This window comes from Trichosurus vulpecula, chromosome 5 (assembly GCF_011100635.1).
Source record: "Trichosurus vulpecula isolate mTriVul1 chromosome 5, mTriVul1.pri, whole genome shotgun sequence".
NCBI lineage: Eukaryota > Metazoa > Chordata > Mammalia > Diprotodontia > Phalangeridae > Trichosurus > Trichosurus vulpecula.
Window position 1 is genome coordinate 64302074 of NC_050577.1, and position 25685 is coordinate 64327758.

Genomic DNA, 25685 nt, shown 5'->3' on the forward strand with positions numbered 1-25685 from the left:
GTGACCTCTAAGGGCCTATTTAGCTCTAAATCCATAACTAGAGAGCTCCTGACATACCAGAGGTGGACATTGTGGACCTTCTGCTGCTTCTGTCCTGCCACTAAACTTATCAATCACCGTCAACAAAGGGAAACATGCAAAGGTAGGAGGAACTGCTGTGTAGGCATCTAACCTGAATCAGAGCATCTGTATTCCAAATACAAATGATTTCTGGATTATCCACCATTAGGGATTTTCCACTCATCCATTTGCACCCTGGACCACTGACAAACCTCTCTTTTTATCACGAGGTCTAAGATGAAATATGGCAGCTGTAAAATGGAATGCTGAATAGTAGTTATGCCAGAGAGCAAGCAAAACAATAATAGTTAATTGAAATTTCAGGGAAACGTTAGACAGGTAAACTGTAATGATTGTGTTGGAGGCAGAGTAAGTGAATTGACGTGATGGATGAGTTGTCAAAAATCATAAGGGTGTATGGCAAACACAAAGTATAAACACATCTGCAAAGCAGAGAATTCTATTCAAGTGGCCAAGTATATCCAAAACTCATGTCCCGGGAGTGGAATGCTGTCAGTTTCAAGCTGAATGGGTAATGGCTAAATTCAGGGTTTCTCTTTAGAGTCTACTAAGCAATCAGCCATCGAGTATGCCGTTACCAAAAGCCTTCCATGTGCCAATCATTGTACTAAGTTCTGGTAATACAGAGTCAAAAAGTAAAATAATTCCTTCCCTTGAGAAGCTTACATTCTATCAGAGAAATGACATGTGCGTGCACACACACACACACACACACACACACATACACACAGAGCATATATAAGAGAATTTGGGGGGCAAGGTACCAAAACCTGGGGATCAGGAAAGATCCCATGTAGGACGCAGTGCTTTAGTATTCTGAGAGGTGGAGACAAGAGTGCATGGCCCGTGCAAAAGCATGTAAAAAGGAGACAGAGTCTTGTTGGAGGAATAGCAGCAGAGAGGACCGTTTGACCAAATTGTAGAGTGTGTCAAGAGTTCTGTGAGGCTGGAGCCTCATAGAAAAAGCCTTAGGGGCAACTAGGTGGCTCAGTGACTAGAGCACCAGCCCTGGAGTCAGGAGGACCTGAGTTCAAATCTGGCCTCAGACACTTGACACACTTACTAGCTGTGTGACCTGGGGCAAGTCACTTAACCCCAATTGCCCTGGCTTCCCCCCTCCAAAAAAAAAAAAGGAAAAGCCTTAAATGCCAAACAGGGGAGGTTGTATTCAACCCTAGAGGCCATGGGAAGCAACTGAAGATTTTAGAGCAAGAGGGAAACATGGTGTCAGGATTAAATTTAACAGCTATGAAGAGGCTGGTTTGGAAAGGGGGGTAGGAGGAGTAAAGGCTGAGTGCAGGGAAACCAATGAGGAAACGATTGCAATAGATCAGGAAAGAAGTAATGATGGACTGAACTAGGGTGATAGCTGGGTGAGTAGAGAGAATGCAGGCAGATTTAAGAGACCTTGTCTAAAATCTACAAGTCTTGGCAACTCTAAGCAGGTGGATCTCTATTTAACCATGGGGTTGGGGGCAGGTGGGGGGCAAGGAAAGGACAGTCACAAAATCATATGGAAACCATATGGATAGAATTATGTATGTGAGAAAATACTGCGATAGCATCTAATTCCTAAGCAAGTTTAGAGCCCTTTTACCACCAAAGGTTGATAATGATGATAATCACTATTTATTGTTTCACATATTGATTAGTGTATGCCTCGAGCTGGGCTAAGCTGTGCCATAAGCCAGAACATAAGAAATCGCTTCTCCTCGGTTTGAGGATCTCAGTGACATTTTCTATACATTGGATATGATGCAGTCAGTAGGGAAGGTGTTCGGTTTCTCCCAAATGGTAGAATCGTGTGAGAGTTAGACACAGAGGATGGGAGCGTAGAATTCTATTTGTTGGTTTCTTTCTGAAACTCACAAGATTGCAGTGATCTGTGAACGAAATACAATATTCGTTAAACATGTATGACTATTGATATATACGCATTTATGTTTGTACGCATACATGTACACACATACACCCATGTATTCATATACATATAATAACCATACATATATGTATATGTGTTATACACATACCGTATATATGTATGTAGCTGCTCTCCTAAAATAGATCTTTGAAAGGAATATATGTGTGTGTGTGTGTGTATGTAGGTATATGTGTGTGTGTGTGTGTGTGTGTGTGTATGTAGGTATATGTGTATGTGTTGTATATGTGTATGTACATATATTGAAAAATAACTGGTTATAATGGGCTGCACTTGAGCTTCGTACAAGCCAGATTTGGGTAAGAGGGCACGCAGCCTCTACCCAAGATGCAGATAGTAAACCATCAGCTGCAGGCATGTTTATCTAAACCTCCTCCTGAGCACTGGCAGAGCTTTCAGTTGCCAGAGATGTTAGCCAGGCAGGGAAAATTGAACTTGATTTCTTTTGTGAAACAGCTGCAGAATCAGGAGTTGCTGAGGGTAATGATGAAGAAGGCTGAGCAGGAAATCAGTGGCAAAGTGATTGAAACCCTGAAGAGGCTTGAGGATCCTGTGCAGCGGCAGCGCCACCTGGTGGAGCAAGAGAGGCAGAAGTACCTTCACGAAGAGGAAAAAATAGTCAAGAAGTTATGGTGAGTGTTGGCATTGGGTAGAGGGCATCGGACTTAAATAAAGGTGTAGCGTTTTGACCCTACAACAGTTGCCTCTTCCGAATGGGAGGCACTCCTGAATATAGCTTCTGCTTGTTTAATTTTGGGCACTATTTGCTTGCTTAGTTAATTGATATGTTGTCTCTACTCCTAAATTGAGATTCCTTTTAAAGGATCCAACATATAAGTATCTTAGGAAAAAAGAGAAAGAATTATGGGCCAGGCCAGAATTTGTCTAAACCAATTTGATGTGAAAATGTTTCCAGTATTCGGTATAACATGGTAGTTAATGTAGATCATTTTAAAAAGCTCTTGCCATTGGCAGATCCTTTACTGGAGTTCAACTCCTCACTCAATTAAAAGGAGCAAATAGTAAAACTATATGTATGATAAATGTGATATTAATAATTAATGTAATTAAAGACCAAGTCTAGATGAGATAGTATTAAACATATCTTTGTAATAAAATCTCTGGAAAAACCATTTAAACAATGTCTGATCCAAAATGAGGAAAGGTACTCCTTTGAATGTTAAGAGTTTTATCAATGGTCTTCATTGAAAGCATTTCTCAGGCCACACTATCAAAATTTAGCCCTGGTTTATTATGTCTAGTCAGAAGAAGAAATACATCTTTTATGTTAATGTATGGGAGGCTATACAGGGCTATTTATCACAGAGCTATTGCATCTTATGTTTTAATGAAGAGTCGTTTTTCTGGGTGCTTCCAGCCTTACACAAGCTGTAATTCTGCCATTTCCTGGGGAGAGTGATTCCCATAATTTGGGATTTTAAGAGAATTGTTTTCAAATGATCCTCATAGACACTATTCTTTGTGATCTATAGACTAGACTCCATCACCTAGTCTTTATTTGATTGATATTTCAAATTTCCTTTGGTACCAGCCTACCATATTTGGATAAAAAGAGAATTTTCCTCCAAGGGACAGACCAAAGAGAGGAAGAAAATTGGAATTCTTTTTAATGAATTAAAATTATTCATCCAAGTTTTTGTAGAATGCCATTGAATTATATAGCCCCTATATAAAATTATATAGCCCCTAAAATTGATGTAGTGTTTGTGTGCCTTTGTGAACAGGTAATAAGGATATTCCAAGTTTAAAATAAATTTTGGGGTTAGTTTTTGTTTTTTTTAAGAATTCAGACTCTTCAGAATGTGGCCTTAAGATCAGATCTATAACTTGTCACCCAGGATAAACTGTGAAACCTTAAATCAATGCTGTCAAAATAATTCACTAAGTTATTAAGGCAAATCCAGTTTAGTGGGAGAGGGGATTGATGTAGTGGCTTGTATACTGCTTATTAAGTTTTTGTGTCCACTGAATTTCAGTGGCCTGGGTAAGAGCCCCAGTCATCTCATCCTAGTTACACCTCTGCTCATCAATTCATCATGGTCACAAAACACAGCATGCTTCATCAGAGAAATTTTATCAAAAAAGAAGTTTTTTCAAATCTGTACTTCATTTATTTGGCTCAAAAATAGCTTCAAAATTTGGAAATGGACAAGAGTGATTTTGCTTATTCCTTCATTGTGCCAAATTATTTAAAGATGACTTCTGGACACTTTCCTACTCTATGTAGAGATGTAGGACAATAAACATGGGAATGTGTAATGCACAGGCAGACAGGATTGTTCTGTTAGTTTGGCTTTGCTTAGATCTGCTGCTGCTGCTGCTGTTACAGTGCAGCATTCAATCTGGAGGTCACAAGTCAGGAAGACTCATCTTCATGAGTTCAAATCTGGCATCAGACACTTACTAGCTGTGCGACCCTGGACAAGTTACTTAACCCCTTGTGCCTCAGTTTCCTCATGTGCAAAATGAGCTTGAGAAGAAAAAGGCAAGCTGCTCTAGTATCTGTGCCAAGAAAACCCCAAATGGGGGTCACAAAGAGTTGGACACAACTGAAAATAAATGAACAAACATTTTTCAATGAAATTACTTATAGAGGTCACAATGCTGACCACCTAAGAAAATGAATTATTATAAAACATCTCATCTCCCTTCCCTAAACTTTGGCTAATGAATACATCCTCTCTCTATCCCCTTGTCTCTACTCACATAACCACTGCCTTCATTCAGGCCCCCATTACTCCTCACCTGTACTTTAGCAATAACAGTCTATTCGATTCCTCTAACTTTACTCTTGCCCCCTCTCTAATCCATACCCCACAGGGCTTAAAATTTGTTATTCCTGAAGCTGAGGTCTGATGATATAATTTCCCTGATCTAGAAACTCCTGTGGCTCCCTCTTGATAAAGTCTAGCCTCTCCTGTTTGCCTTTTAAAGATTTTCTCAGCCTGGCTCCAACCTCTCTGTCTGGAGTTACTGTATATTATTCTATTCCATACACTCTGCTTTATGGCCAAGCTGCCCTGCTTGCTTTGTTCTAGTCTGTGAGATTTTATACTCTGCCTCTTTACATTCAGGTGAGCTATAACCTGTCCCTAGAACAAACTCTCCCCTCAGGGTAATTCACAGAATCCCTGGCTTCCTTCACAGGTGAGTTCAAGCTTCCATCTTCTACACACATACACACACACACACACACACACACACACATACACACACACACACACACACACACACACAGAGACAGCAGTTGTTCCCTGGATATTATTTTGTACGTATCTTATATTTAATTTTCTACTTAAATATTGTTTCCCTCCAATAGAGTATAAGCTCCTTGAGGGCAGGGATAGGTTGGCTTTTGTCTTTATATTCCTTAGTGCCTAACACAGTGCCTGATGTGTAGTTACTTAATAAATGCCTGTAAATTGAAGTAAGGAGAAATGTGACTAAAATGCCCTAGACCTAGACCCACTTCAAGGCCTGGTAAACTGAGGACACCAGGAGTAGCCTCATGGGGACAGTTCTAGACCTTTGTGGGGAACCCATCGAATACCATTTTAGACTGCCTAAAAGTCAGCCACTGCCTTCCAGCCGCCATCCCCAAAGTCATGCGGCCATTCCCTGCCCCCTCTTTCTAGCCTGTCATGTGTTGTCTTCCTTCCCACCCCCGCTCAAATGTATACCCTTAAAGGTGAGAGCTGTCTTGCTTATCTGTCTGTGTATCCCCAGCACAGAGCCTGGCTGCTGGCCCCTAGCAAGTCAGGCTCATCTTCCCACTAGACATATAGTTCATCCAATGAACATCTCTTAATCACTGACTCATGGGATTTAGAGATAAAGGTATCTTAGAGATCCTCTTGTCCAATAGCCTTTTACAGACGAGGCAAAAGACCCAAGAGAGCAGCTAAGTGGCCCAGTGGATAGAGCTCTGGGCCTAGGAGTCAGGAACACTCATCTTCCTCAGGGGCAGCTGGGTGGTGCAGTGAGTAGAGCACCGGCCCTGGAGTCAGGAGGGACCTGAGTTCAAATGCGGCCTCAGACACTTGACACACTTACTGGCTGTGTGACCTTGGGTGAGTCACTTAACCCCAATTGCCCTGCCTTCCTGCTCCAAAAAATCCCACCAAAACAAAAACAAACAAACAAAAAAGACCCATCTTCCTGAGTGCAAATCTGGCCTCAGACACTAGCTGTGTGTCCCTGGGCAAGTTCATTTAACTGTTTGCCTCAGTTTCCTCATCTGTAAAATGAGCTGGAGAAAGAAATGGCAAACCGCTCCAGTATCTTTGCCAAGAAAACCCCAAGTGGAGTCATGGAGAGTCAGACACGACTGAAACAATTGAACAACAACAGAGACCCACAAAAGTTAAGTAACTTGTTCAAGGTCATGCACGTGCCAGAGAGCAGAACTGCAGCGAAGAGCTTGGTTTCTGTCAGCTAGTGAAGTCCTCTTGCTACCCAACCCAACCCAACCCAACCAACACCCAAAGCAAGAACAATAACCCAAATCTCTAAGTCTTGCCGAGTGTTCTCTCCATGACCTTGTGAGGTAGGGAGGTCAGACGTTCACATTGATCACCGTTTTAAATGAGAATCGTAGGGTCATGGACTCAGAGCTGGGATAGGGGCTGGAGGAGTCCCCCCGAAACTGAGCTGATGAAGTGATGTGGGATCTTTAGAGTGTAGATCCAGAGCTGGAAAGGTCATAAGAGGTCATCTAATCTGACCCTTTAATTTCACGGATCAGGAAACTGAAGCCCAGAGGGGATGAAGCAGTTTTTACCATGGTCACACAACTGATAAATACCAGCATCAGTGTTTAAATTCTGATCTTTCTTCTACAACTATTCCATGCTAACGCAGTGTAGGAGCAAATAATGGTGATAGTAATATCTAGCAATTATTTAATGCTTTATGGTTTGCAGAAGCCTTTACAAATGTTAACTTACTTAGTCCTTATAACAACCATGTAAGGTAGGTCCTCTTGTTTTCCCCACTTTAGGGATGAGGGAGTTGAGACACAGAGAAGTTATGTGTCTTACCCAAGGTGCCTCAGCTAGGTCTGAGCAAGATTAGAATTCAAGTCTTCCTAACTCCAAGTCAACTTCACCAGCTTATCTGCCTCCTTAAAGCTGGGAGGGCCCATGAGTATTTTCTAACTTAGACTCAAAGAACACCAGAGCTGGTAGTAGCTTTTTCGGGCATACCCCTAGCTCAGCTCTCTCATTTTGCAGAAGAAGCAACTCAGGCCCAGACATCAAAATGGATTACCCAAGGTCATAGTAGAAGTAGGAAATGAATATGCCAGACATGTTCTTTCTCACTTTGAGATGAGGGATTAGATGAAAGCTGCTTATTAAATATCTCAGAATTGGAATCCGTAGGAACCAGCTAGAAATAAAGAAGCCCCAGCATCCTTGAGCGCCCAGCAGCGGGCAGATTTGCCAGAATGGCTATCCTAAGCAGCCATGTGCTGATTGGCAAAGGCATTTGAAAACTTCACTTCTGGGCTCATTCCCAGGGCTCTTTTTACAAAATTTTTTTTTCAACAAACTTTAATGCCTTATTTGTAACCAGTACATGCTATATTAAAAAGTGGCACATTGGGGCAGGAGAATATTACAGTGCATTTCTGGATGATCCATTGGCAACAACAACACCGACACAAAAAGGCCAACTGGGAAGTTTATTGGCCTTTAGTGAGCAGAGGTTATGAGACCCAGGAGGCACGTAGGAAAGAAGTGATTAACGCCAGGCTCCAGGCAGAGGCAGACTCAGGGTCAAGTGACAACTCCTTTGAAAATTAATTGCAAATCAGAGGACATCTGGATTTGTAGGTTAATTCACACACCATCACATTCAGAGCCACAACTCTGCCAGCCGGTTTTGAGATGCCTGCCGCCAATAAGTCTTTAACACAATTACATTTGGATGTGAGATGGAAAATTTTTGTAAAGTAGAAGTTCCTAGACCCAGGAGGCAGATAAATCTAAAGTGCAGGTAGGGGGAATCGAGGCAAGGGAAGAAGCTGCAGGAAAGGTAGGAAGGAAGGATTGCCTCATACTTCTTTAGAAACAGCCACACTGGGCATGTTGGTGCACACCTGAAATCCCAGCTACCGGGGAGGCTAAGACTGGCAGATCACTTCAGCTCAGGAGTTTGGAGCTGCATCAGGCAGTCATTTAATAAAAAATAAAAGGAAAGAAAAATGAATTACAGGATCTTCTCCTTCCTGTAGTCACAGGAATTAGATCCTTTATTTTTTTTGAAGGGTTAGGTGACTTGCTCAAGGTCACACAGATAGTATGTGTCAAGTATCTGAGGCTGGATTTGAACTCAGGTCCTCCTGAATGCAGAGTCAGTGCTCTATTTACTTCACTGCCTAGCTGCACCCCCAGATCCTCTATTTTTAAAATTCCTTTGGAGCCAGGGCAGTGCTTTCTACTTTGGTCTAGGATCTCTGTCTCCTAAGTCTTCGTTGAGCATTTTGGTATAGTCTTAAAAATTTGAAGGAAAAAGAAAAGGTATCATGGTGGACACTGTATCCTAACAACAGCTACCATTTCTGTAGTGGCTTAAGGTCTGCAAAGCCCTTTTCTCACAATAACAAATATCATAGCCATTTTACACTTAGAGAAATTGAAACTCAGAGAAATCGAGTGACCTGCCCACATTCACTTGACCGATGATAGTCAGTTGTTGTGGTTTAGTCATTTTTAGTCATATCCAATGGCAAAGATACTGGAGCGGTTTGCCATGTCCTTCTCTAGCTCATTTGACAGATGAGGAAACTGAGGCGAACAGGGTGAAGTGACTTGTCCAGAGTCACACAGCTAGTAAATGTCTGAGGCTGGATTTGAATTTACGAAAATGAGTCTTCCTGACTTCTGGCCTGGCATGCTGTCCAGTGTGTCACCTCGCTGCTCAGTTGAGTGTCAGAGCCAACCCTAAAAATTTTTCCCTTCAACTTGATGAATCAGTAGATATTAAGCACCTACTGTATGCCAGGCCATGTGCCAAGGCCCTGGTATTCAATCTGCTGACCTTTCTGACAAAGACTTGGACAACAAGGAAAGCAAGTGGCTCTGTGTGTCACCTTTTGCCAGTGCTTCCCCATCCAGTCTCACGTATTGAGCCTATCAAGACACTATGAAGAGGAATCTTTTCTTCTAAAAAGCTGTCATTTCTTTCCAGGGCCCCTTCCACATAGGTGGTTCCCTTGCTTTGCCTTGCCCTTCTTTCTCTCCCCCTTCCCCTCCCCCTCCCCTATCCATTTCCTCTTTCCCTTCCCTTCCCCCATCCTTTTCCCCTTCCCCTTCCCTTTTCCCTTCTCTTCCCAATTCCCTTCTCTTCCCAGTTTTTCCACTTCCCTTTTCTTCCCTTCCCTTCCTTTCCTTTCTCCCCTCCCACTCCCATTCCTCATTGCTAGCCTTTTCCTGACAATACTCCTTTACAAGCAGTGAATGCTATAGAAAGTAATTGGGTTAAATGGTGGATACCCACCCACCTTCCCCCTCCACTCCACACACACACACACACACACACACACACACACACACACACACACACTTTGGCCATTATGGGTAATCCTGGCTCATTCTCTATGCCTTAAAACCAGGCTCCCAAAAAGCAGCAGAATTTCCTCTCAAATTCAGCAAAATCTCTGTTCTCCTGCCGCCATCTAGTGGTTCTTCATCCCCCCAAATTCTTTTCCTTTGGCTCTTTGGATTTACAAGGAATCAGAGCATTTGAAGCAGGGTAGGACCTTAGAGATCAATCATTCAGTCCAGCCTTTTCCTTTTATAGATGAGGAAACTCAGGCCCTTAACAGACAGATTGACCTTTGCGTCTGGGTGCAGTTATTGTATATGCTGGGGAAACATTGTGGGAAGTGACCTTGAAGCCGAGCCACAGGGGGTACCGGGCTGCTTCAAGCTTATGTTGTTTGTAGCAGAGATTCATGCATTCTTTCACTCATAAATTGTCTACTGAGCACCTACTCTGTACGAAGCACTGTGCTAGGCACCGAGGGGATCCAAAAAGGACTAAGACATTCCCTGTCCTTAATGGATTCACAAGCTAGGAGGAGAAATAAAACATAAGCATAAATAACAGTCATATTGGTCTAAATAGATGCTAAATAGAAGCTTATGTTCCACTGCTAAAATGAGAAGTGTTTGAAAAGATGAATGCGTAGGTACATATCAAAATCACATTACATTCAGGTTTCTCACATAGGTTGGGTTTTGACAGGAAAATATGGCCTGTATTTAGACCGCCATGGTATAAACTATGATAAAAAATGAAAAGAGTGTGTCATATATACACATACGTGCTGCCTTACTTCATGGTAGCACCACAGAAAATGGTCTTACATTGTAAGTAAAACCAGGACTGTCTTTCTAGGATGGACCCTTTTAATTTCCTTGTAATTGCCCTAGACCAAAGCAAAAGCAAACCAAATCAAGTATTTATTAAGTAAACGCTCAGTCCATCAACAAGCATCTATTAAGCACCTATTGTGTGCCAGGCATTGTGGTAAGTACTAGAGATGCAAAGATGGAAAAGGCACAGCTGGGGCAGGGGGCAGGCGGAGAGGCAGCCAGAAACTTAAATTCTATTGGAGAAGTAGCATGGGTGTACATATAAAAGTTTATGTAAAACATGCAGAGTAATAGAAGGTAATTTCGTGGGAGGCATTAACAGCTGGAGGGATTAGAAAAGGCCTCATGGAAGATGAGGTGTTTGAGCTTGGCTTGGAAAGAAAGGAGGTTTTCTTTGAGGTATCTGCCAGGAAGGAGTGCACTCAAAGCATGGGGGATCGAGTTGTGCAAAGGCTTGGGATAGGAGGTGGAACAGCAGCAAAAAGGCCAGTTTGGCCAGACCATAGGCTGGGTAGAGGGAAGTACCATTTAATAAGTCTGAGAAGGGAAGCTGGGGCCAAGCTGGAGAGAGCTTTCCGTGCCCAACGGAAGAGTTGGGATCTGATCCTAAAAGCAGCTGGCAGCCACAGGAGCTTTTTGAAGAAGGCACATTGACGTGGTCAGACCTGGACTTTAGAAAGGCTGCTATGGCCACTGTGTGAAGGATGGATTGGGAAGAGGGGAGACTGAAGGCAGAGGGACCAAATGTGAAACTAGTTTAGTTTATTTATGAGTAGAGTTCGGGAGAGAGGTAAGTGTAAAGAAAAATAGGGGTGGAAAGAAGTGTGGCAATTAAAAAGGTTGGGGAGACATAATTCTGGGTAATTTCATCATTTGATGAATAAGGCCAGCGTGTTTATCAATAAAAGGATGGTCATTTGGCAATCTCTCTTAGACCAAAGACATGGTAGGTGGGCTCACAGTTTATATACCTTTCATAGAGTAGGTGTTCCACAGAATGGGAATCAAACCTGATTGGTGAACAATTAATGAGAGAATGAATATTACAATGAGGGGCATCATTGTCACCCTTGGACCGAGAGACTTTTCCTATACCCAGACCACCCTCAGCCTTGGGCTATTGAGAAAAAAGGATCTTTCTCCATCCAAGCTTGATGAAATGGAATCCACCTTAAACTAGAGATTCCTTGTAAGGTTGAGTGGCATTGGATAGAGAAGGTTAACTCAACCTTCAGAGACTGAGGTCTTGAAAGTAGAAAAAGGGGGGCTCTGAATCTCTCTAAATCATTAGTTATTAATAATCATTTATCTCAGAAGGGGAAACCAGTCACAACTAATCTTAGGACACTTAGGGACAGAGCATGTGTTCCAACATGCGTATGTGCATGTTCTCTCTCTCTTTCTGCTAAGGCAGGCCAAAAACAGACAAATCCTTAGGTGTTCTTCTTCATGCTTTGTAAGACTTATAATACTCAGGTTTGGGTTTTTATTTTGGGGGGTTATTTTTCCATCCTTCTGTTTGTTTCCTACAGTGAGCTAGAAGAGTTTGTTGAAGATTTGAAGAAGGACTCCAGCTCAGCTGGCCGTGTGGTCACGCTGAAGGATGTGGAAGATGGGGCTTTCCTTCTTCGACAAGTGGGTGAAGCTGTAGCTGCACTAAAAGGTGAGCATCCTTCTCCAAGGAGAGGCCTGATACTGGTGAGCAAAAAGTTGATTTATCACCACTGAATTTGGAGGCAGGGGTCTGGGTTCAGAATCCACCTTTGCCACTTACTCCCTATGTGACCTCAGGCAAGGAAGTGCCTTCACCTGCCTGGGCTTCAGCTCCTTCATCTGTGAGACAAGGTAGCTAGAAGGGGTGACGTTGAATGTCCCTTCTGGCTCCCTATTCATGACCCTACAGATAAGAGAAGTTTGGACTGGCCGACCTCCGATTCTAGCTCTAACTTTATGATCTCATAATCACCTTCTCCATTATGTTTAATAGGTTCAGAATAATTTTGTTGCTTTCAGTCATTTTTAGGCATTTCTAGCTTTTCATGACCCCATTTGGGGTTCTCTTGGGAGAGGTACTGAAGTGGTTCGTCATTTCCTTCTCCAGCTCGTTTTACAGATGAGGAAACTGAGGCAAACAGGGTTAAGTAATTTGCCCAGGGTCACACAGCTAGTGTCTGAGACCAGATTTGAACTGATGAAAATCTTTCTGCCTCCAGGCCTGCTCTATCCGCTGTGCCACCAAATACCTGTTTTTAAATAGAGCAAGTAATCATGTATTTGGATGTGGCCAACCTATACCATGGCAGTGTGAACATCATCTGCTGCTTTCTAATTCTGCTGCATTGCTACCTGCTCTTCGGCCCTCGTTAATGTTCCCTCGTTGAATTGTCCACTTGTCTTTGGCCCTGCAGGAGAATTTCCAACCTTGCAGAATAAGATGCGGGCTATTCTGCGTATTGAAGTGGAGGCTGTGAGGTTTCTGAAAGAGGAGCCCCATAAACTGGACAGCCTCCTCAAGAGGGTCCGAAGTATGACCGATGTGTTGACCATGCTAAGAAGGTAAACTGGGCTACCGCCTGGGGGGGCGGGGAGAATGTGGAAGAAGGGGCTTCCAATGTAGGCTCCTTTTCCAGCCTGGGAAGGGGGCTCCTGACCACTCTGATGGTGTGGGCAGGGCATGGAGGATGCGGCTTCCAATGTTGGCACCTTCTCCATCTCATTGAAATTGTTTCTGTTTCCATGATGATTTACAGCCTCTTGGTTCCCATGTTACTGGAAAGCCACAGCTGCTGCTAGAGTTTCCCACCCTTGGAATTCTGCGCTTGTGATTCTGGGGTGATCACTCTTCTATGATATGTTTGTCACATTTAAGACACTGGGGGGACATAAGTTACTGTGTACAATATGTTTTTAAAAAATTCCTTTAGGTAGTTTTCCCATCGTTTTCAGTTGAATGTGTCCATTTCTTTTTATTAGCTGTGAGTGATGGTATGTGTTGGGCAGCAAACCATGTGGCCAGAAACATTCTGCATTCACTTTGTGGTCTCTGGATGAGTTTGGTCCAAAAGAAGATGATTATAGGTGAATCAATTCATTCTCAAATCTACTGCTAAAAGACCATGTCTAAGAGCATTCCTATAGCTTGTACAGAGAAAAGAGAAATACCCAAGAAAGGCCTCACATGCGATCCAGCAAGTACCTGTTTATAGCTTCACAGGACGCCACCTTAATGCTGTACTCCATAAGAAAGTCAGCTAAAAAAAAAATGCATTCACTCAGACCTAGTTTCTGGTTTAAACCAGATATTTCAGGATTCACGCTCTGTACAAGAGAAGCTGCCTCTGACATTTACAGCAGTTTGCATTCCCTAATTCAATACATGTACACAAATGACATTTTATGGTGTGTCACAACTGGTGGTGCACTTGGAGACATGAAATTCTTTTCTGTTTTTTGTTTACCTGTAACTAAGAACACTAAAAACTGGTCACAGTGGCATACCCTGACTTTTTCATTTTTTTTTTTTTTGCAATTTTTTTTTGGAGGTGGAGGGCAGGGCAATTGGGGTTAAGTGACTTGCCCAAGGTCACATAGCTAGTAAGTGTGTCAAGTGTTTGAGGCCAGATTTGAACTCAGGTCCTCCTGACTCCAGGGCCAGTGCTGTACTCCTGTGCCACCTAGCTGCCCCAGCTTTTTCATTTCTCAGTGGGGACTTGAGAGTAGGTGGCCCAGGAACCTTCACAGAAAATACAATCTAGTCTAGACTTTGGACCAGGTAGGATTTTTTTACCATCAGAGACAGAACCAGTGTGGGAAAGAAACAGCAAACGGCGATTCTTTTTGGTGAGCTGCTGAACCACTAATAACTGCCAATAACAATTTTCTCATGGGGGAAAAGAGAGAATTAAACTTTGCCTGTAGGAAGTAACTGTGGAATCTTGGGATTGAAAGAGCTTTAAGGCCAACTAATGTAACGTAAGCCACACACGCATCCCATCTCCTGCATTCTTCACTGGGGATTGCTCAGAGGGGGACAATCTATCCCAGTTTTAAATAGCTCAAATTTTTCAAGAGGAAACAGGGTGTAGTAGATAGAGAACTGACCTGGAAATCATGGAGACTTGGGTTCCGGTCCCACTTCTGATACATACTGGCTGTGTGACCCTGGGCAAGACCCCTAACCTTTTTCAGCTTCAGTTTCCTCATCTATAAAATGTGGTGATAAAAATAGCTTCCACCTTACAGGATTATTGTGAAAATCAAATAAGATAACAGATGTCAGGCTCTCTGCAAACTCTAAATTGATATGTAGATACTATTATTATTAATAATTATTACTATTATATGTCTTCTTAACGAGGGGAAATTAGAGGAAGGGAGAGAATTGGAGTCTCAAACTTCTAAAAAAGAATGTAAAAATTGTTTTTACATGTAATTGGAAAAAAATGTGTATACACACACACGTATATATTATTATACAAAACAGAATATAGTGTGTCTATAATAGAGGTAGAAACCAAATGCTCCGAAGATCCAAATAGGCAGTATGACTAGATACCTGGAAGAGAAGTAAACTACTCCAGGGCTTCACTGTGGCCTGGAGGGTTGTCCTTGGCCTTTTAAGAGGCTACATAAAGGTTAAGACCAGAATAGGTGAGGCCACTACTTAGTAGAGAAACAAACTGGTAACCAAATGAGAAGGGGACAGATGCCAGAGATGTAGAGGCAGAGAGGATAAAATGTGTGACCTGATAAGCCTGGGTGACTGGAAGGATGATGATGCCTTCAACAGAAACAAGAGACTTTGGAGGGGAAAGGAATGAGGGTAGGAGGTCAAGGGAGAAATAATAAGTTTCATCTTGCATATGTTGGGTTTGAGCTGCTGATGGAATATTCTGGAAGAGTTATCAAAAGGTAGTTGACAGTGGAAGTTAAGAGAGACTTGGCCTTCAATGATGTAGGATTTCAGGGTCATCTGTGTGGAGATGATACTGGAACCTTTGGGAGCTGATGAGATCACCAAGGCAGAGAGTGGAACAAGGGAAAAGAGAAAGGCCATGGAAAACATTACAGAACAAAAAACACAGAATCCATCCCACGTTATAATTAGGCAGATTATAATATAGAGCTATATTTATAACATTTTCTAAACCAAATTCATAAAAAGAGAACAGTCTTAATGTGTTCGTCTCATGTCTCATCCCTTTGGAATATACACTGTGTGGGAAAATAGGTTTTGAAGACATGCAGTTGTTATATTTAGAAAAACTGAGTGATGATAATATGAACTTAGCTGTGTAATTAAAAACAACTTGCCTTGTACCAGCTGCTGACTCCCCTATTCTCAGCTCTTCAGTCACTTGTTAGGAATAAAACTGAGCAAAGCTGATTGGGGGAACAACAGAATCAGAGTGCGGCGGTAAAGGGACGTCACCCTCTGGCCACCAGGGTCCAAACAATAAGACTACATCGTGGGTCTGACCAGAGCGGTCAGAAAAAGACAAACATCTAGAACCACTTCTCTTCCCAAGAAGGAGTCCTGCTTATCTCCATGGGTGGTTTGAGGGGATTAGAGAACTTACTTAGGAAACAATCATGACATTTTCTTCTCAGTCTTCTTCTTCCCATCCCTCCACATACTCTGTGATTTGTCTATATTGGCTTATTACCTGCTCCTCTGTGTGCCTTTACACTGGCTTCTTAAAATCTCTGCCATCCCTCAAGACCTAGTTGAATCACCACCTTCTATACGAGCTCACCACTACTACCCCCCAGTCCCAGGTGCTAGAACCTTCCTCTCTAAACCTATCTTCCAATTACTGTGTATGTATCTTAGAATTCCTTGAGAACAAGAAAAGTCTTGGTTTGTGTGTTTGTTTTCCTCTATTTGTATTCCCAGAATTCGACACAGGTCTCGGACAGAATTGGCACATAATAGATCACCTAATAAATGCTTTTCATTCATTCAGTAAATGATGGTCAATTGATTTCTGTAAGCTTTGGAATGTCTTATTTTTAAAACAAAATACTGGCAGGCTTTGGGTCAATATACCACTATGGGATGCTATAGTAATAATATAGGAAAAACTTGCATATACTTTCTGCAAACAACTCACCTTCCTCTGCACAATTTCTCCTAGACATGTCACCGATGGTCTTTTAAAAGGTGCCGATGCCACCCAAGTAGCACAATACGTTGCCATGGAAAAAGCAACAGCAGCAGAAATCCTGAAAAACCAGGAAGAGTCAGCCTATACCCATGGCCCCCCACCCCAGAGCACACCTGGAGGGAATGGAGAGTCTCCAGCTTCATCCATCAAGTCAGAAGTGGTGCCCCTGTCAACCATGACCGTCCACCATGCACAGAGCTCCCCGGTTGTCATCCACCAGTCACAGCACTCCTCCGCATTGGGCAACCACCCTCAGAACTTGCCAGGAGGGCCCAGTCATCACCCAGCCAGCCCTCCAGGCACCATACAAGAGTCCACCACCACTATCCAGCCGGTGCAGACTCCCCAGTCTCCACCTCCTCCCACCAATGGTTCCACCATGCAAAGTCTGTTCATTGAAGAAATTCACAGTGCAAGCAACCGGAGCCGAGCTGTGTCCATAGAGGTAGGGCCCCATCTTCCTTCCTCCTTTGACCTAAATACAACAACAGGTATTTATTAAGCACCTGATGAAAGGGGATACAGCAAAGGATAAGGTATAGTCCCTGTTCTCAAAGAACTTACAATCTAGTTGGGGACATAAGACACTTTAAAAAAATTAATAATTAATAATGATATCTTAACACAAAGTTCTTTAATGCTTATAAAGCATGGTCCTCACAACAGTCTTTTGAGGTAAATAGTGTAACTATTTACAAGTTAAGAAACTGAGGCTTGGAGAAATAATCCCTCTTGCCTCTGGTCACACAGCTAAGAAATATCTGGATTTCCTAACTGCAAGTCATATCCTCTTTCCATGCCATTATCCTGCCTCTCAAACACATGTAAAGAGAGAGCTAATTCTACAGTACCAAGTGAGTATTAATTGATATCAAGTAAGTGTCATGAGAGTTCTGAGGAGAGAGAAATTAGCTGGAGTGGTTGGGTAGGTGGCATGGAAGAGATGGGATTGTATTTGGATCTCGAGGGGATGGTAATTGGCAGAGAGGAGGGAAAAGGCAGACTAGGAAGGAGCAAAACAATGAAGTCAGGAAAGGGTAAGTGTACTCAGAGGACTTCAATCAATTAACCAATAAACATTTACCAAGCACCTACTATATGCAACACAATAAACATTTATTAAACACTTACTATGTGTGAGTCACTGTGCTAAGTACAAGGGATACAAAAAGAGGCAAAAGACAGTTCATGCCCTCAAGGAGCTTAGAGTCTAATGAATTAGATCTGTTGGACTAGAGTGGAGAACCTGTGTTGGCAAGTTGTGAAAGATGCTGGAATACAGGTTGAAGCCAGATTTTAGAGAGAATTGAATAACAAAAAGAAGGCTTTGGGGCTGGGGAGAATTTGAAACTGATATCTTAGAACCTCAGTTCAGTAAATACGTTGTGATGGTCACCATTAACCTCTTGATTTCTAAATCTATGGCCTTTTCTCATTCTTTATTCTCTTTTATCTGGCTTTAGCCAATCAAACAACCAGCATTTATTAAGCACCTATTAAAGGCCAGGCACTGTGCTAAACACTGAGGTTATAAATAATGGCGGAGTTAGGGGGAGAAGCAATCCTTGCTCTAATGGAACTAACAGTCTACAGGAGGGGAGCAGGGTGGAGATAGCATACAGATAGCTATGTACAAACACAATAAATGCAGGAAAAATGGACATAGTGGGTTGCCTCCCCTTTCCCAGAGGGAGGAATGTATCAAAATGAAGGAAGCTTGGGAAATGCTTCTTGTAGAAGATGGGATTTTAGCTAAGACTTGAAGGAAGCCAAGAGATGGAGATGAGGAGGGAGAAAATGTCTGATCTGGGGGACGGCCAGATAAAACTGTCAGAGTTGGGGAATGGGGTGTCAAGTGCAAGGAAGGTCCAGGAGGCCTGTGTTCTTGGATCAAAGAGTATGTGGAAGGGAATGAGGCATAAGGAGACTGGAAAGCTAGGAGGGGGCTGGGTTATGAAGAGCTTTCCAAGCCAAGCAGGATTTTAGATTTGATTCTAGAGGCAATTGGAAACCACTGGAGTTTATTGAATAGAGGGTGATTTGATCAGATTCAGGTTTTAGGATGATCAATTTGACGGCACACTTGACACTGTCAATCACAAGTTTTTTTTATTCTTTCATGACAAGAAGCAGCTGTGGCATGGTGGATAGAGAGGTAGCCTTGAAGCCAAGCAGAGCTGAATTCAAATGCTACCTTTGACCCATTTGGACTATGTGACCCTGGGCAAGTCACTTAAACTGTCAATGCTCTTCATACCTCTCTAAGATTATAAATTACAGAAAAGGTGCTGAACTGCATTAGTAAAGGGAGTTTCTTCACCTCGGAAGGTGAAGGTCCAGTCCCTTTCCTTCATAATCACCTCTCCTTTCTTGGCTTCTCTGCCATTACACTATGTTGATTTTCTTCCTGTTTCTCTGACTACTTACCTTCTGACTTTTCCTCCTATCCCCGCATTTTTAAAGACATCCTATGGTTTCTTTTCTCTCAAATCAGACCTCTCCTTTCTATTCTCATCACCACCTTAGTGTAGATTTTGGCACTGAGCTGCCAGCCTCCTAACTGGATTCTGTGGCTTTTGGATCTCCCAGCTTCAGTCCATCATCCTATATCCTGCGGTCAAAGAAGGCTTCCTCCCAGAAGCACTTTTTTGTTCTTATCACTCTCCACTTCAGACCATCTCATTTACGTTTGTATATCCCCAGGGTCTAGGAGAGTACCCAGCTACATTAGGTACTTAATAAATTCTCATTGGTTGATTGAAATAACTTTTAGACTCCTTAGGATCCAAGAATCCTAGAATTTGAGCTGGAAGGGACCTTAGAGATTATTTGGTTTATCCACTTACCATTTCACTGATGAGTGATCCAAGGTTACACAGGTAACAAGTAGCCAAACCCAGATCTGCTGAGTCTTTTCTATTGCACAAGGGTACTCTGGAATCTGGCTTTATCTACTTTTTCAACCTTATAATCTAATCCTCATCATGAAATCTGTGTTCATGTCAATCTGATTGAACTGAATAGCAAAAATGCCAGTCTCCAGACATACTTTTCAAGGCTTTTCTTGTGCCATTTTCTCTATTTGAAATGCCATTTCAGCTACTAAACCCTAACCATCCTTTATTATTATTACTAATAGTGATTATTATGATCTTTAGCAAGGCTCATTCACAATAATAATAGACAACATTTATACAGCTCTTTAAGATTTGCAAAATTCTTTACAAATATTACTTAATCTTCACAACAACCCAGGAAGATAGGTACTATTATTATTCCTAATTTACAGGTGAGGAAACTGAGGCAAACAGAGGTTAAAGTGACTTGCTTAGTTCTAGAAGGTGTGACAGATGAGATTATTCAAATAAACTGTACTGTCAAGTATTGACTTTTTAGTGCTATCTAAGGGGAACAGAAATCCAAACAGTTTTTCTTTATTCTTTTAACTGCCTAGTGCCCAGCACAGAGAAGAATGCTGCCTTAGATGTTCAACTCCCTTCCCCCTCCACACCCACAAATCAGGCTTGCTGAAATATAGAATGTCAGACATCACAGGATGAGTAACTAAACAATTTACTGTTTCCCTTCAGAAAGCAGAAAAAAAGTGGGAAGAAAAAAGGCAAAACCTGGACCACTATAATGGAAAAGAATTTGAAAAGCTCCTAGAAGAAGCTCAGGCCAATATTATGAAGTCCATCCCCAACCTAGAGATGCCGCCATCTTCTGTTCCTTCACCAAAGGGGGATACTCCAGTGGACAAGCTAGAACTTTTAGGTGAGATCTGATTATTTCCATAGTTTGACATTTGCACGCTGTAGATCGTGAATGTTTCTTGATCTGGTTTTGATTTCTAGGGAGATAACTTCTTGCATCATACTATCGGAGTGTGGGGAGAGCATGTTCTCCTACATGCCCTTCGGAGGCTTGTTCCTATTTATCAGCTCTAGTAATGGCAGGAAAGTCTCTGCTCCTTAGTGGGACCAGTACAGGACCCATTGTTGTATTTGTCCTTCATTCTCAAAGACGACCATGATGTCAGGGAAATGATGACATGAGTTGACTTTGATTTGAGTGAGGGAGGGCTGTGCTAGGTCGTCAGTGACCAGATATTCACCAGGATGACTGCAGATGACCCAGGATGCATTTGGAGACCCTGGCCTTTTTAGGCTAAGGTCTTTTCAGGTTCTCACTTTGAGTGAGGTAACGCCCATTCGGTGAATAGACCTCTTTAAGCAGTTAATCAAGGGATGGCCCCTTTAATCAAAACTCAAAAAAAAAAAAAAAACTGAGAGAGGAAGACCCTCAGGGTTACTGGCCAAATAGGGCCCATTAAAGGGAAAAAGAAATGATCTTGTTGTTGGATTTCCTAGGGGTTTGATGTCGTTCTTGTGGGTGACCTGTTGGTCAGTTTGCTGAACAGATTGAGAGAAAAATTGGTCTGTTTTTTAAAAATGATATCATTTGGGTCTCCTAAAGAATATTAGGAATGTGTTTTGCATGATTATATATGCTGTCTTAGGGAGGGAGGGAGAAATTTGGAACTCAGAATTTTTTTTAAAAATGAATACTAAAAATTGTCTTTACATGTAAATGGGAAAAAAATAAAAAATTTTTTAAAAGAATATTAAGAGTAAATAAGGAGAAACAGAATCTTTCAGAGATTGTCAACATCAATGCAAAATACATGGTGTTCCAGTAGCCTTAGTGCAGTCTTAAACTTTAGTAGCTTCAGAAGTATAAATGACAACATTCGAGATGTTCCTCATTTGGATTTATTTTATACGTACTGAATTTTGTGAATTGTGAATGGCAGATTTTTTTTAGTTGAAAAGTCCATTCATAAAACTTTTATTCCACTTACATGAACTTAATACACATGTTCTTAACAATTATGCTTGGATTGTTCGTGAAAATTTCATAAGACATTAAACAAAGCTGTTAGAAATATGCTTGACACTGAAATTCAGATATCAAGGACAATTTATCATTGTTGAGGAATTCAAAGGAATTGGTAAATGTTCCTAGCCAGGAGCAGACTCCATCCTTCTTTAGGAAGGGGGAGTGGAGTGTACAGGAGTGAGACCAACTTTATTCTGTTAGACTGACATAGATTGACGCACCATCAGCTCAGTACCTCCCTTCAGAGAACAGATTGGTCTGCTCCCTTCTAGGTCACAGTCTTCCCTATATGCCCCCAACATGAAACTCCTTGGTATGTTCCCCCCTCCTCATCATACGGCCCATGTTCAAAAATGGTAGAAAACTCCTCCCTGTGGGTGTGTGAGATAATATTCAAGTAGCCAATTAAGCATGCGTGGTAGCCATTTGACCCAGTTTTCTCTTCCACCCTGACCATTATCTGGCCAGTTTAGGCCAGTTTTCCTAACATCTCGGATCTGAGGTTTCTGCAAAACCACAAACTCTGTTCCCATTGGCTGGGGACCCTCTTTTACTCCTTCTTTGTTCAAGCTGACACTTAATTATTCTGTGGAACTCAATTAACTTCTGTGGAAACCTAACTTTCCCTAACTTTTACCCATCTCTCACAAAGCTAGCTATCATCTCAAGTTATTTCCCTGTTAACTATTTTTATAGGCATGGGTATTAGGCAAGTATCAAAAAAATCACAAGAGCAAAAAACCTAAAAAAATTAAATACTTGGGTTTTTTGTTTTACTGCAGTGCTTGATACATAGTGACTTTACATTTGTTCTTAAGTTGCCCAAACCATTTAAATACAAATAAAATGACTGTTGCAAAAATAACGAAAGCAAACAGCAGGTAACTTCACAAATAATGGAATGTGAACCGTTTCTGCCCTTCTCCAGAGTAAATTGACTGGGTTAAAACTTTGTCTTCAGGAATACTTTTGCAGCTGCAATCATAAAGGGGTATGTGTTGAGATTGTGTATTCCACAGATATGCATGGAATTACATGTAATATCTTTGGGACATCTGTTTCTACCACAGCCATGAGTGCTCTAACCCCAAAGTACCCACAATAACTCCACCTGTGGCTGGAACCAATTATCCCTTTATCCCACCATGATAGACCAATATGCAGACAGTTTTCTTTGCTTAGACATGGAAGCCATTTTAACACTGCCTTGTGAAATCACAATGTACCAAAGGTACTACGCCAACCATATAAAACATGTATAAAAATTCTATTTTGGCCACCTCAGATGAAAACAGATAATTCCTCAAATGTTAACTGGCTCTACTCCCCTAATATTAAATACAAAAACTACATGGGAAGTATAGAAATCCAAATAGAAGTAACATAAACCTGTCATAAATGGTAAACAAAAACTATTTGTGGGACAGCATGGATGACAAATGGTCTACTGTGTAAATTTTAGAATGAGGCAGACGAAAGTTGGAAGGCTGGTTAATTCTCCCCTCCTTCTCCTGCTTCAGCTTCATCTCCTTGGGTGTCTGATGTCCACAATGTCAAGTTGTCTCTTAGTAACTGCATTATTAGCATGCTGTCTTTGTATGATTCTTCACTTAATGTACCAAGTTTAGCAATGGCTTCATCAAAAGCTGTCTTTTCAAGGGAGCAGGCTTTCCCTGGAGAGTTCAGGATCTAGTAAAAGAACACAGAGAAGTTCAAGGCCAGACCCAATCTTATAGGATGTGTTGGTTGAATCTCCTTTTTGCAGATTTTAAATGCTTCTTGATATGCTTATTGTGATTGGTCCACTTTTTCTTTCTTGTCATCACCAGCAGCAACCTCAGCCAAATAATGGTAGTAGTCTCCTTTCATTTTCAAATAGAAAACTTTGCTTTCTGCTTGTGAAGCATTAGGAATCAAGAGCTCACCCAATAGAGGCAGTACCTCACTGCAGATATCTCTTAGTTCAGTCTCAGTTTTCTCTCTCTATTCTCACGCCATCTGCTGTTTTTTTTCTCAGCACCTTCCATCCTTTGCTCAATACTTGAAACAATCCTCCACGATGACCTCTGGGCCCCTATGACATTTTTGTAAGCAACAGAGAGAAGATTCTTCTCCTCATTGGATAATTCAGCTCCTTGCTCGATTACAGACTTCATGTAGCCTGCGAGGTCATCATAGCTCAGCCTGGTCAGCCGATTTGGCTTTCTGCACTGCTCATTTTTATCCATGACAGAATGCTCCATGCCCAGAGTGAGTGGTGGTGGTGGACGGACAGACGGGGGTTCAGCAGTTTCTAGGTGGCAGCAGTGGCCATAAATTTTTAATATTAAAATTTTAACAAGGTGGGGCACCTTGCGATTTTGCATTGTGTACGTAACATTTTCTGGATGATAACGTTCTCAGACCAATGGATCAGTAGAAGGTGCTTGGCCACCTCAGACACTCCATCTGTCTCCAGTAGACTTTCTAGTGGGGTCATGTCAAAACTGCTGTGCATGCACTGAAACCTCATCCTTTGGATGAGCTGAAGGCTAAGATTTCAAAGGTAAGCCTTTGAGTCACTGATAACACCAGCTGAAAATTTTTTACAAGGTTCCCAAGTTGGCTCGTTTAGAATAACTTGTCTTTATTTGGGGGCAGCTAGGTGGCACTGTGGATAGAGTACTGGGCCCAGAGGCAGGAAGACTCCTCTTTCTGAGTTCAAATCTGGGCTCAGACACTTATTAGATGAGTGACCCTGGGCAAGTCACTTAACCCTGTTTGCCTTAGTTTTCTCATCTGTAAAATGAACTGGAGAAGGAAATGGTGAACCACACCAGTGTCCTTACCAAGAAAAAACCCCAAAATGGGGTCACAAAGAATCAGATGCAACTGAAACACCTAAACAACAACAAAAAACAATCAAATAGATATATGTATAGCTGAAGAAAATGTTCCTGTTGAATTTTCATGAGAAATAGTTGATATTTAAATAACTTAACCTTTCAAATATTGTTTCTTTGTAAGTTTGTAGCATTTATAGTGATAAAGTTATTAGAGCTTTAATATGCACTAAGACTTTGAGATACCCTGTATTGCTAAGGGGCCTGAAGTTGGGGGATACCAGCCTCACTGCACTAAACTCACACAAAAGATGTTAGCAATTTGTGTTATATGTTCATAAGGTACCCAAGATGGATGGTACAAGATAGAGATAAAGAAGGGAAGACAGTTTAGCTAAGGTCCTTGCCTAGAACTGGTTAAAAAAGAAAATGGGCCATAGAAATGTAGAACCCAGAGCCTTACAGGATTATCGTGATGATCTCTTCAAACCCCTCTCATTTTAAGAAGAGAAAACCATACACCTAGTCCTAATAACTACTCCACTTGTGAAAATGAGTAATTGTCTATGAAACACAATGATCAATAGCATTTAGCTCGGAATATTCACCCAGTGCTCATTTTCCAGGGGAAGTCCTCTGAACAATCCAGAGGGCTAGGTATCATGATCTGGTTTCTCAGAGGAGAATACCTACCTTCAGGAGTGTGCAGACATTTCCATAAAGGCCTGAAGAGATATATTAGGAAGGCAGAATTTATGATTTCAAAGAGAATCTCATATGTGCCTAAAAGGTCCGGAACTGCAGGATATAAGGAATTCTCTAGGCAGAAGGCAGGAGAACTAAAGCATGTATTTACACTCCACAATAACAAGCCGACAAACCAGCGTCCCCATTTTGATATTTTCATCAAAAGCTTCCAGGCCCAATAAGTCCGCCTTATAAGGGTAACCAAAAGGCCACAGAGAAGCGAGATAGTATAAGGCAAAATCGTATACATGCTTCCCCTCTACGGTAAGAAGATTACCCACTAGCCTCTAGTCAGCTCTGCTACCGGCAGCTCAGCTTCGGCTGTAGGTGTCTCTGGCTCCAACCGGAAAAGGAAAGGAGGATCTTCAAGCTGTCCTCTCCCCTCTTATAGAGTTTTTGACATCATCAAGCACCGCCGGAACTACCAGGGCCGATTGGTTCTTGACTTGGCCCTTCCCCCTAGCGTAGACCACGTTAACACACTTCCCCTCAGCCAGCCCCACGACTCATCACACAGGAAGCTCTGGTCCTGCCCCGGAAGAGCAAGCCCCAGCGTCCAGGGAAGCTCAACGAGGCAAGCTGAGTCATTCAAAGAAAACAAAGTCCATTCTGGCTACAAGAGAGCTCA

At 42.0% G+C, this 25685-nt stretch overlaps 1 protein-coding gene and 1 pseudogene across 8 annotated transcripts in view; one reads left to right on the plus strand and one right to left on the minus strand.

Moving 5' to 3' along the window:
• The window catches only part of KIAA1217 (KIAA1217 ortholog), a 392388-nt gene that overhangs the window by 355607 nt on the left and 11096 nt on the right, over positions 1–25685 (plus strand). For all 8 annotated transcript variants that reach the window (XM_036761523.1, XM_036761529.1, XM_036761524.1 and 5 more), the window contains 5 exons: positions 2477–2652; positions 11955–12085; positions 12831–12978; positions 16560–17034; positions 20180–20363. In XM_036761523.1, coding sequence (XP_036617418.1) covers positions 2477–2652; positions 11955–12085; positions 12831–12978; positions 16560–17034; positions 20180–20363 — 1114 coding nt within the window. The remainder of the gene's footprint in view (positions 1–2476; positions 2653–11954; positions 12086–12830; positions 12979–16559; positions 17035–20179; positions 20364–25685) is intronic.
• On the minus strand, positions 22895–24000 carry LOC118850052 (annotated as a pseudogene).